We start from the raw sequence: 12944 nt of genomic DNA, 5'->3' as shown, positions 1-12944 counted from the left end.
GTTTTCCACTTCGGTCGTTACATCAGTAGTAAAGTACGGAGTAGTCTGTCTGTCTCTTACTGGAAGAGGACGGGAGCGGCACAAGCAAGCCGCGGCCTGCGAACAGATTTCATTGCATTGCCATATATGGATTGATATGAAGCGCCGTCTCTCTATCTCTCTCTACATCTCTCTCCTCCTTACCCTCTCGTGCGTTATATGCAGTAGGATCTTTTGCTCACCGAATACGCCCAGCCGGCCTCGAGACCCGACGCTATGTTACCACCACCTCCCATCCCACATTAAAAAAAAGAAACCAACCACTCTGATCGCATACAGAAGATACTTTATCTTGCTTCATGTGCCCCATAACGACGCATCTAGCGCAGTACCAGCACACGTCACCCACCTCTCTTCCCCTCTTCCTCTTCTCAATCAACAAAAGCAAAGCACGGGCTGAGACCCGCGACCCCGGAAGAGCACTGGCAACTGACGACCCGAGGTACGGTGCAGCATATTACACACAGTCTGAGAAACGGCCCTGTCCATGAGCAACCGACGTGCCACTGTCCCGCCGCACAGATATCCGTACTGTAAGCTACCCTGCCGTCCCTAGACAGCGGGCTGGCTGTGCAGCGCTGCAGGGCCGGAAGTACGGAGCACCTTGCGGCGTAGGTTCAACGTGCATTTGCTAGCGAAGCTGGGGAGGAGCCAAGGAAGGGGTTCCCCTGATCGGACTTTACTGGGAAGATGCCCCTATTTCCAGACATTTGACGAGTAGAAAGTCAGGTAACTGAAGCGGCTGGGCGGACAAGAAGAAAAGACTAAAGAGAGAAAAAAGTACACTGGCTGGAATTCGGAAACATGCTGTCATCTTCGGTAGTAGCCGTGGAGTTGTCGAGAAAACGGAGTACCAGTATACGCGGTATGAACATGCCACCAGGTACCGAACAGAGGCTAAGCTGTTCCTAGGCTACTGACTGGCAGGCTTGGGTTGACTAGAAAAACAGGCCGGTACGATCAGATTTCGAGGGCCATCCATCTGCTCTCCACGCCATGTCATGGGTCACTCGACATCTGGGGTCCTTGGATCTGATCATGCTGGGCAGACGAGACAGTACCAGATGCAAAGGAATGGCACACCAAATTGCCTGGCATTCGTTGTGGAAGGTGAGCAGACGACGACGAGACCTCTTCAATGCACTCCCGCCCGTACTTGGTCAGTACTCCGTACTCTGGCCACCCAAGACATACGGTGTTGCTCATCCTTCCCACCTTTTCCCTCCTTTTTCTTGACGAAAGTAGGGTGGTTATCTGAGCTAAATTCGTCACTTCCCTTCCCCACTAATCGGGCTGTGCGATAAGTTATTGACTACAGTGGTTCGTTGCGTTGCGTGGGCTGGGCGTGTGCAGGTCCTGGAATCCTAGCCATGTCTCACCGAAACCGAAAAACCGAGTGTTGAATCTGCATCGTTGACGGAGCTGTCAGAAGCCTGTTTCCCCATTCGTCCCGATCCCAGCTTATCGTCTGCTGATGCTCCGCCGTACACAACACTAATCGAGCTGCCATGCATGTCTGCCCGTGGCCAGGTAATTGTAGAGAATATGGCTCTTTGAGAAAGACTTCGCGTGAATCAGACGTTTCGACACCAGTTGGAATTCGTGGCGTGTCTTGTACCAGAGATAACGTGAGATGCAACACGCAACAGTCACATTGTTTTGTCGTGAGGCCACGATGTGCCAGTCAGCTGTCAGGTCCTGTCGCATACATTTCCCTTTTCCCATCCAGTTTTTTTTAACCTTCAGATTTTGGGTGCCCCCCAAATTAATCGCCCGCAGCAGCTCCAACGCTCGGTCCAGTCGATAAGAGCAGAGAGGATAAGGTCGAGCCTCATCTCCGACCTCCAGGGTTCCTGATTTTCTGCTACCACTTTACTTTGCGGGTTGGGACGTCCGTGGTTTGTAATTAGATGGCAATCGATAGGTCCAATAATGCCAGTTCTAAAAGAGTCCTCACTTTCGCTTCTGCTACTTTCTCCAGCGCAAGCGACACCGCCTCAGGTGCTCCGTCCGTATGTACCTTGATTAGCGACAGGCTCCAGGACATGAATCGCACCGAGCCGCTAATCCGCACTGTGAAATGGCCCGCACCTCGCAAAAATCGATCCCAGGAGCGTGGGTGGATGTGAGCAAGCCCACGGGCAACGGCACCGGCAGCTGAGGGTGAGAGGGACCTAAACCGGCTATACTTCGGATACAGGTGCCGGTCCGTGACGTCGAACAAAACTGGATACCTGCATATAATTTTTTGACAGAGGTAGATTCGAAGCGACGCGGTTTGAGACTGACGACATTCAGTCTGCGATATTGTCGGTGTATGCATCGCAGGAGACACCAATCGCTATTGTAACGTGTCCATTTACCAGGTAAACTAGGCGTCACGCGTTGTCTCAATTTGTCAATACGAAATACGGGCCTGTCATATCGTTGCGAAAAAGGTCTGTTTCCTTCATTCACCATTATAGGAACCTGGACTTGCGGCCGATATCGAGTCCAACCGACGTAAAAGATTCGGGGGTCTTCTTTTTTTCCCTTCGTTCTCATTGAGAAGCTGTTTGGCTCTCTAAGCGGTTCGCAAGGAGCGTCGGAGCTGGCAAAGGCAGCCTTGCTCATCCTCATCTCATCTCGTTCCCCAGTTCATCGCGGACACTGAGTTTCTCATAACCTCACAACATGGAGGCATCAGACCAAATAGAAGGGTTGCCGGCAGCTGGCGAAGTGGCAGAGACTGTCGAAGCGGTCGCCGCCCAGCGGCCGTCCAAGAAGCGTTCATTGGAGGACGTGCAGCGAGATGCTGAGCCTGACGCATCAGAGCCTCATCAGGCATCATCGCCTGAGCCCGAGGCCAAGAGGGCAAAGACCAACGGAACAGATAAGAATGAGGCAGCGGACGAGCCAGAGAAGGAGGAAAGCGCTGAGGAGGGCGAGCTGGAGGAAGATGGTGAGGTTTCTCAGTCGTCAATTTCCGGATCAGAAGAAATGGGCGACCGGGCGACCCCGTCGAGCGCATCGGACGATAAGTCTGATGCAGGTAGCAAGAGGTCGACACGATCAATGTCGGCGGCGGCAAAAGCTCCAGCTCACGTTGGATGGAATCAAGGCATCACGTCCCAAATTCGAACATCGCTGGGGGGGTCCGCTAAAGCTTCACCAGCTTTGGTGAAGGCCAAGTCAAAGGAAGCTACACCAACGCCTGAATCTGCACCCGCAACGGAAGTTGCACCTCCTCAAGTACCCGCACCTGCACCCGCCCCATCCACTGAGCCTGCCCAAAACACCAAGCAAACACGACAAGAGCGTAGGCAGGAGAAACTCGCCCAAGCTGCTACGGAGAAGCAAAAGACCCAAGAAGACCAGAAAAAGCCTTTTGAGTACGCTCCTGGTCTATCATTCTTTCTCCCTAACAAGAGGACAATTCTGCAACCGAAGGGTAATAACCTAGGCACTGGCGTCTGGAAATCCAAGTTCAAGAGCTGGTGCCAGTCGTTCATCAGCCGCAACATCGAGCAGAAGGATCAACTCAACGCCGACATAGTCGTAGCAGCACTGCAAGAGTATATTGCCACCCGTGCACAGTGGTCAAAGAAGAAGCACGGCATTGTTGCTGCAGCCGAGGCCAAGAAACCCCAAGTAAAAAACGACATTGCCGTCAACTTGGCGACGATATTGAAGAGCGACGATTACTTGAATACGAGCACGGGAACAGGCACAGAAGAGTCCCCGATGGTCATATACGATGATGACGACGATCCTGAGGAAGCCTCGTCTTCCTCCGGTAAGCCTGGATCTGGCGGGACACAAGTTGCCAACAAAGCCGGGCACGAGCAGTCGGAAGGAGCCCAACAAGTCCCGTCTGACAACTCCGAGCACTCTCATGATGAATCTGCTGACGAGGGAGAGGCTGATAGCGGTAGACCAGGCCCAGCTGTCATGACTGAGGAGGAAGATTTAGCCCAACAGCGCAAGTACTTTCCCGGACTTTCCGAAACCGATCAGATTTGTGTCTATTGTGCTACACTCGGCCACACCTCATCCTCATGTCCCAAGACGGCATGCAGGTTCTGCGAAGTTCCTCACCACTTCTCCTGGAACTGCCCCACGCGCGAAAGGTGTACTAAGTGTCGCCAGTTGGGCCATGGCAAGGGACAATGCACCGAGAAGCTCATTCACTTAGATGAGGAAGGCGCGGAGTGTGCTACCTGTGGTTCTCAAGACCACTCGGACACGGAATGCGAGGCTCTTTGGCGGTCTTACAAGCCCAGGAAGGGCGCGATTAAGAAGGTCAACACCTTGCCCGCCTTTTGCGCGTTCTGTGGCTCTGAAGGGCACTACTCGTCGGACTGTGCCCTTGGCAGTGACAAGCCTCCCAATCAGACCTGGACACTGAAGAACAGAGATCAGTATCTCGACAAGAACGCAGCTGATGGCCCGATCAGTGATTTCGCCAGCGTGCCGCAACCACCGCAGCTACAGATCAAGGGCTCTGCGGCCAAGCGAAACCACATCTTCTACCCCGATAGCGACGGTTCTGAAGAGGGGGAGTTTATCGGCCAGAAGGTCAAGCCTCGTGCCCCAGTTGGAAACATCCAGATGTCGACCAACATCCAGTTCGGCAACTTTGGGGCGCCGCCATCGCAACCTCAGCAGAACGGGCGTGGCCAGCAGAGGGGTGGGTGGTCAGCGCAGCCTCCCCTTCCTCCTGGACCTCCCCCTCCTGGCCCGCCGCCACCCGGTTCGTACTCGCGAATGTCCAAGAGCTACAATAATCAGTCGCGACCGCCACCTCCGAGCAACGGCATTGGTCGGAGCGGGTTACCCCCCAAGCCCCCAGCACCGCAGCACGGCTACCACAGCGTCGCCCCGCCTCCCAACGGACCGGGACCGAACGCGAGGAGGCAGAGGGGAAGACAGCCGGGCAATCCGCCAACGGGACCCGCGAATCAGCAGAACGGTGGGGGCAGTGCTGGACGTCGCAGGGGTAAGAACAGACGCGGTGGGAAGCAAGGATGAGGGTAGAAAATGATTGGCTAGCGCGCAACGGCATCATTGGCGTGGTGTGTGCATACCGCGGGCGCGGGTGGATGGATCGAGATGTCACGGGAGGAGAGACAAAGGGAGCGATGTCGGGAGACGGCAGAAAGCAGCATGTGCGACGACTATACGACTTGATGTTGCGCGAAATCAGATGACAGGGCGCGGCGTGAGGTGCGCGAGCGAGCGAGCGAGCGAGGGCGAGGGCGGCGGACAGCCTCGTCTTTCGGTTGGGTGAAAGACTTGGACGAATGGCGTGAGCCTTGACTTCACATTGGTGTTGGAGACGGCTCGCTCGCCCGCTCCGCGCAACTGCGGGAAGCAGGAAACGTGGACCGTCCCAACAGTGGATCAGATTCGACCAGAGCAGACACAGGAGAGGAAGAGAGAGAGAGATAGAGAGAGAGAGATAGTCTGGCCTCTTGTGTGTAGTTTTGATACCCCGGCATTTCGCACACAAAATAATAGGACATGCTTTTGCGAAAAGACCTCCGGACCTGACAGATGTGCTTGCGACGTTGCAGTCTGCGAGGTGTTCTGATGGATGACGAAACCATACCAGCCTGGCTTGCAAGTATGTCCTCCTCCTCCACCCCTCCTTTTGTTTGTCTTGTGATTACCTCCCGTAGAAATCGCTGTTGGGACTTGAATCAGTGGAATTTGCAAGGTCTATTTCGACCAACTGCCACGACATCAAAAAATAATGAAACGCCATGACAGCAATTTAAAAAAAATTGGCATCCCCATGTCGGCGCTTCCATCAGTCAAGAAAAAAAAAAAAAAAGAAAAAAAAAAGAGGTGAATCATTTACGGTGAGAGCCCAACACCGGGGGATGGACGGAAGAGAACAGATATCCCGGTTTTTCCACGATGCCCGAAGCAAGGAAGGGCATCAGAATTTTTTTTTTTTTTTTTTCCCCTTTTGTAAAACCTCTGTCGAATATTTTTTAGAGGGAGACTAAGGGAACCAGGGGGGGGTGTGCGTGGTCTTTGGAAGAGGATTGTAGGTGAAGAAGGTCCCTTTTTCTTGGTCTTTTGATATCTTGGTTCCGGAGCGCTTAGCGGTGTTAGTCATGATCTACGAGATGAAAGGCCCCCCCCTGATAGCCACGTCGACGGCAGTTTTAATAGTTTTTTTTGGGTTTCCCGGGGGGTATAGTACGGATTTAGTGGACGATACGGGGGTTTAAAACTTTTACTCTGTCTCTGTGATTGTCGGTGAGAAAGGCCATGGTGTTTTTACGGGTGCTTTGATGGATTTTTGACATTTGCGCTGTGGGATGGACAAGGGGGTGAAGGGGAGAAAAAACGAGAGGGCATGTGGGTTTGCTGTTGGTAGTGGTTCATGGGTGTTTAGTGTTAGTATGTATGGGTGGGCCACAGCCGGAAAACGTGGGTTGTGGGTTTTCCTGCTTATTCTTTTTACCTTGTCTCTGGGAAAAATGAGCCGGGGGTCCGGCAGTGTGATGGGTTTTTTTTTTCTGTGTCTGGTTGAACTGACGACGAACGACGTGGACGACGTGGCTCCGTAACCCCCCCCCCCCCTGGCTGATGATGTCTTTTTGTTCATGAGAAGTGTTCATGGGTTCTGTGGATATGTCCCGGGCATCGGGTTGAGAAATCCTATGGAGACAAAAAGTCCGGCAAGGATACTTTTTGATGGGGGGTCGCTTTGCGTTGACCGACAGATTGACTGCCTAGGGGTCCTATTTTCTTTACCCTCTCTCTCTCTCTCTTTGCGCAGTTGCGTTGTGGACACGAATGACGACGGAACGAGGGTTTGTGGTGGTTTGCTGCGTGGTGCCTTTGTCATGTCAGTGTGTCCGTGACCTTGTCCTATGCTGGTTGTCTTGTCAATGTCTGTGTGGTTGTGGGAACTCTGATGGGGTTGATGCGATGCATGGGATGTGCGAAAGGGAAGGAACAGACGGCGGTTAAGTAACCTCTTCCCACGGACCAAAAGTCCAGCTAGCTAAGGTGAGCTTGGACTTGCTCAGTCTGTAAATCTGCGTTGACGGGGCGGAAGATGATGGGATGAGAGTTGCAGACGTGGACTTGAGAAAACGGTCTCACAACGTACTAGGACAGAAGACACGACACACACGGCAGAGCAGAACAGACACAACAAAACCCTCCCTTGATGGTTCAGCCGTCTTGTCCTTATGGACGATATGATAGGTAGTCTTTCCCGAAAGAGGATTGTGTGTATGTGTGAGTGGTGTGGGCATGGGTATTGTGTGTGTCTGTTTGTCAGCCCCGTTTCTCTGCTGGGGTGGCTTTCCTGACAAGAGCCGGTTCTGTTTACCTTTGTTTCAACCGGGAACCGAACCATTCAACGACATGGTGTTGTGCTGTGGGACTATACCAGCAGAAACCGGGAACTCTCTGTGGGTTTAGCTGTGGCCGGATGCAATGCGAGTTGCAACGTGTGGGGGTGTGTTTCTGTGTTTCTTGCCAGGGGGGTGTAAGTGTGGCTGGACCTCTTGGTGGTTCGGCTTGCGCAGCGGATTTCACTGGTCAATTGGCAAACATATGCAAAATGCAAAGAAATGTGGACATGGCTTCAAGGAAGAGGCAGAAGAATAAGAGTCATCATCGTATGGGTCTCGGCCGACAAGGGTGTTCTTTTATACTGCTGCTCTCCTGCTACTTACCTTACCACATGTGGCCTGCCAACAGCACTACTGCAATGACATGCCTCATGCGCGAAGCAGCAACCTCTGGACGACCACACTTTGACGAATGGTTTCCCCCTTGCCCGGAGGACTTCCACGTAACGTCTTTACATGGGGAGAGCCCACACACCATTTATTCTTTTTCCCCCCCCATGTTGGAATTTGAGTGCGTCGCAAGCGAGACGGCATTCTGGCCACAGCCCTACTTTCTTGCCCTCATGATCATCATTGATACTGACGTTGACAAAGGAATACTGTTGAGAAGATGGGCTGGGGTAGGGGGAGAGGTTGTGGATGCGACGAGGGTGAGAAGGAGGAAAGGTAAATGGAGACTGGAGTTGATGCGAGTTGCGCTTGGCGAGCCACACTAAAAGACTCCCACCACCATTTCCAACAGTGATGATCCCATAGACACATTTACGTATGTGGTACTCGAGCTTCCTACTCTTCCCGCAACGCCATCGAGGATGCCGGAGCTCAGGGCTTTTGCATGATTCGGCCGGCAAACTTTTAGTAAAACGTAGTTCATGGCATTGATCAAGTTGTCTCTCAACTAAAGTGGCTTTTCGCGCCCCTTTTAGAAGAAGAGGGTATCCTATCACCCTGTTCAGCAGCGATAACAGCCATAAACTCAACCAAAACCACCAGACACGTTTATGCGCAAGCTGAGTTGAACCCGGCACCATCGCCACTGGAAAACCCCACCCGGAAGTGCCTCCCTGTCCCAAGAAGCGGATCGGCCTGTGGCAGCGCTTAGCTTTGTATGCAAAAACCGAGCGATTCTATCCAGACAACGCGTCTATTCTATGCCACGCGACAACTACACGTCAAGGCGCGTCCGACGAATCATAGCCCGGTAAAATGCTCAATGTGACCAGCCTTCAGCATTTCTGACCAATCACCGCTGGCGTCGTCGATGTTTTGGTGGTGTGGGCGGCGTGGATTTTGTGGGGGTGACGGTTCTTGGAGCCTTTGAGTCCCTTATCGATAGCGCTTCTCCCACAAGGCAGAGAAAGAGAGAGACAAGGGGTCATCAGGCCCATTCCTCTTGCAGATCTGCCTTGAGCCAAAAGCCACCTCTTTTTGTTTCCCTTGTCGGGACAGGGGATTAGACGAGCAGCAGGGCACACCGGCGATGGGGCCGGGCAGGAGAGGAGCTCTCGTGGGCAGAGGAAGCTAGACCAGGGCACCGGCATGCAGCAAGAGGAAACGGTCTCATGGTCGAGAGCTCGTCGACCACTGGGACGACATGAAACGAGGTTTTCCCTGGCCCCTGGGTGGCAGAATGATGGTGGGTAAGAAAAGAAGAAGAAGAAGAAGAGTAGATGCGAATGCATCCAAGTGACCACTCCTGCAGTCTTTTTTGGTCTGTGTCTAGTAAAGTGTGGTCTAACTATTATAGTAACTAAACTGATCCTTGGAGACAATCGCGACCAAGTCGTTCCAACCAACCAAACCACACCGACGCGCCGCCAACTCGCCAGTTTTGGACATCCGCTTCGGGGAGGGGGGCGTGGCATCTACGTGTGTTCGTCCAATCCATCTCGTGGGATTCGCCTTTTTCCTGGCGTTCTGTCGTGGTAGCGGACCACACGCAAGAAGTCGGTCCCCGTTCCCGTACCTAGCTTTGCATATGCAGGTCTCGACAGCGGTGACTCACAAGCCAGTCGTTCCCATTGAGGGGCGACGGGACGATGCGGGTTAGGGGGGGGGGGGGGGCTGGTCAACTTTCATGTCTGTCTCCATTCTCCATTGATTTACTATGGAATCGAAAGTCTTTCCAGGTTATGGTTATGCCGAGAGGGAACCTTTTTTTTTTTTTTTTTGCCCTTCTTTCTCTTTGGTCCTACCGCCATGTACTAACTCCAGAGTCTCCATCTAAACTCGAATCAGTCCCTGGTCCTGTCTGAAAGAGGAAAACGTATATCTGGACCGAGGGGATGTGCCTTTCCCCCGTTGGCCTGATCTTGAGACCTGCTTTCTCTCTCTCAATTCCAATCCTGTTTGTGAGGCGACGACTTGTATTAGTCTGACTGGCTTCTTCCTATCCAGACCTCTTATACTGTGACTACTTTGACAACGAAAGAACATTGTTATTCGCTCAACTGGAAACCCGCTCCATTGTTTCTAAATTCTTACTTTAGTTTTGGGGAATCCCACAAGAATCTTATCCGTCCTTCCATCTCACACCCTGTCCTTCCCAACTGTTTGTCATACGACTCTAAGTTGTAGAAGGGGGAGGGAACAAAACAACTTTTTGGACTTCAGGTCACTATCCATAACGACAATAAGGATTGAGGGTATCAAAAAGGGAAAAAAGAAAAAAAGAAAAAAAAAATCTCTAGATATTGTCGGCCACAACGACATGAGAAAGCTATGGCCGCACAACAAACACCGTTATACTGCCTGTGGCAGAAGGAGCACGCCCATATAGGCGAAAAGATCCTCGACCTCCTCCCCCGTGGCGATGTCGCCTCCCTCCGCCTCGCCAGCTCCGCCTGCTGCAACATCGCAACCAAGCCTCTCTTCCGCCGCGTCCGCGTCACATTCACCGCCAACACCTTCACCAAGCAGTCCCGCATCCACGCTCTCGCCCGTATAGGCCACCACATCGAGCACCTTCACTTCCACTTCGCCCACACCGAAGCCACCTTCCTCCCGCCCCTCGTCCACCCGCACACCGGCCGCGAGATCTGCTTCCTCTACACACCACACACCAGCATGGCCTCCGTCCTGGCCAGGCCAAAGTACGCCAACACGGAGCTCGGTGAGATCCTCACACAGCAGTACCCCCCCTTGTTCCACGCCGCCACAAACGTGCCCAGCTTCATCAATGCCATGAGGCACTTCTCCAACGTCCGTCACCTGACCATCCGCTGCCCCGGCCAGGACCCCCAGGAGCGCTACCGCAGGGACATTGTCGACTACGCCCTCATGAGTCTGCGCATCGCCGTCGAGCGTGCCCCGCTCGAGAAGCTCGTCAAGCTCTCCCTCTCTGGCATGCACCCTTCCGCCTTCAACTACCTCCGTCACGTCCCCGGCTTCGGCGCCGTTCCCTCTGCCGGCCGCAGGTGGAAGCAGATTCGCAAGCTCAGCATATCCGTCGAGGCCTGGGACTTTTATGGCCCATCTCCCGGCCTCGACCATCTCAAGATCATCGACGATTACGTCCGAGGCTTCTCAGGCACTCTCGAGAAGTTCAACTTCACCTGGCTCGGCCCCAAGGGCCCCTGCCCCATCGCCCTGTCCGCGGATCCCCTATTCGCACCCCCGCGTCACAGCCAGAAACTGTTCGCTGAGGTCACATCGCCCATGTCGCCGCTGCCGCCAGCACCCTCTCGCAAGCTGATGCACTTCCCGCGCCTCAAGTACATGCAGGTGCGTAACGCGACCATGACAGCGACCCAGCTATCGGACCTCGTCAGCGCCCACCGCCGCACCGTCAAGGAGTTCGACTTCGACAACGTCGTGCTCATCAATGGCGGAAACTGGGACGACGCACTCGCCCCGCTGATGGAGCGCAGCAACAGCAGCTCCAAGAGCGACGTCTGGTCCCAGCACTCTCACTCGAGAAACAACTCCGAGGCAGGCAGTCTGCACTCGGAACCGTCCCATGAGGACTTTGACCTGCCCTCGCCGTCGGCTGCCGCGGCTGCCGCCACGCGGGAACTGCTCGACTTCGACCTTGGCAGCGAGCTACTATACGTTAACGATGAAGATGACCACTACGACCCGTACGAGGGTCTGGACGAGGATCTGGCTTCAGATCTCGCGGCCGCAAAGGAGGCCAGCACGTCCTTCAGCACGATACTCAAGAAGAAGCGCGTCCACCGGCGCAGGAGACACCGCAAGGACGATGGCGACAGAGAAAAGGAGAGCAACAACAGCGGATCCTCTTCTAAGCACCACAGGAGTAGGAGCCACAGCCGCCACCGCAAACACAAGCACCACAGACAACCGCCGCCCGTGCCGGAAGAAGAAGTCGTGTTCCGCCCGTCGACCCCTGTACCCATCATCACGGCGCCGATCCAAGACACATCCCCGCACCCTGTTCTGCTGCAGCCGGCTGTGTACAACCCCAATGCCAGCCGGCTGTCGGGTCCCGAGGAAGGCATCTCCTCGGTGCAGCGGAACATCGAGCAGGAGGAAGCTCACCGCAGGCTGGCCGAGGACTCGGCGGCGCGGGTCAGCGCGCTCCGCAAGGCCAAGGCAGCGGTGTTGATGAAGCTCTCCAAGGAGTTCAGGAGCAAGACACCCGGACCGAGGGATACCAACTGCGGTATGCAGATGCGGTTACGGGAAGGGCTCTTTGGGAAGAGCTTTGTAAGCGTGCTGCCTGATGATCGGGCCATGTCTAGCCAGTCTGCCCTGGTACCGCTCATGTTTACGAGATCATGAGAATGACGATAATGACAATGACAACAACAAGCAAAACAAAAAAACTCCTACAAAAGACGACCAAAAAATAAGAGCTCTATCGACTCAAATGACGAAACTCTGTATATTCTGTTATGTAAGTCGGAAACTTGACGGCGCAGTGGATCCTGGTTTACGGACGGGATTTGGGACTTGGCAGTCGGAAGGGAAAGGCAACAGGAAACACCGCCCAGGCTTCATAGGAAAGGGCCGGGCGGGACGAACGGGACATGACAGGGACGAGGGGGGCACTTATGACTTTTGTAATGACTTGACGATACACCATACTTTTTCTTTCTTCAATGTGAATTGTTTCGAACGTTTAACAAAAGATACGGGCCGTGACAGGGTGCTCCAGATAGTGTTTGGTGAATACATGCCGAGAATTTTTTTGTTTCCCCTTGAGCCGAGGTTTTTGATGTCGTGAAACGCGGGTGAGGCGTGTGAGAAAAAGAGAAAAAAAAAAATGCCGAGAACGGGGCCCGAAATGGCGGGAGGCCAGCAAGGAAAACGAAGTCGGAGGTGGGCTTCGGCCAGATTTGAGTGCTCGGTGAGGAGGGATACGGCGGGAATGAATAATGACAAGACGGGGAGAACCTGGGTAACTCGGTGCAGGTATGGATGGTGCGGCGCCGCTGTGGAGTGCAATGATAGATACCAACGTACAACAGTGCGTTGCACCTAGATAGGTGCAAGCTAAACGGGACGAGAGGGGAGGCTGCGGTGGTGCCTCGGGGCTGGAGTGTAGTAAAATGTGAGATGTATGTAAGTAACCGTCTTGTG

General features: G+C 53.9%; 2 protein-coding genes across 2 annotated transcripts; both read left to right on the top strand.

Annotated features, from left to right (window-relative positions):
• Positions 1 to 2712: 2712 nt before the first annotated feature.
• CTRU02_200107 (zinc knuckle domain-containing protein) lies at positions 2713 to 5049 on the top strand (the record flags this gene model as incomplete). The annotated part of the gene is made up of 1 exon (XM_036723225.1): positions 2713 to 5049. One exon carries the CDS (start codon positions 2713 to 2715, stop codon positions 5047 to 5049), a length of 2337 nt encoding a protein of 778 aa, XP_036585014.1.
• Positions 5050 to 10121: 5072 nt separating this feature from the next.
• On the top strand, positions 10122 to 12143 carry CTRU02_200106 (uncharacterized protein; the record flags this gene model as incomplete). The annotated part of the gene is made up of 1 exon (XM_036723224.1): positions 10122 to 12143. One exon carries the CDS (start codon positions 10122 to 10124, stop codon positions 12141 to 12143), a length of 2022 nt encoding a protein of 673 aa, XP_036585013.1.
• Between the last annotated feature and the right edge of the window lie 801 nt (positions 12144 to 12944).

The sequence above is a fragment of the Colletotrichum truncatum genome, assembly GCF_014235925.2.
Source record: "Colletotrichum truncatum strain CMES1059 chromosome Unknown Contig_0001, whole genome shotgun sequence".
Lineage (NCBI taxonomy): Eukaryota > Fungi > Ascomycota > Sordariomycetes > Glomerellales > Glomerellaceae > Colletotrichum > Colletotrichum truncatum.
This window is presented reverse-complemented; position numbering and strand designations above follow the sequence as displayed.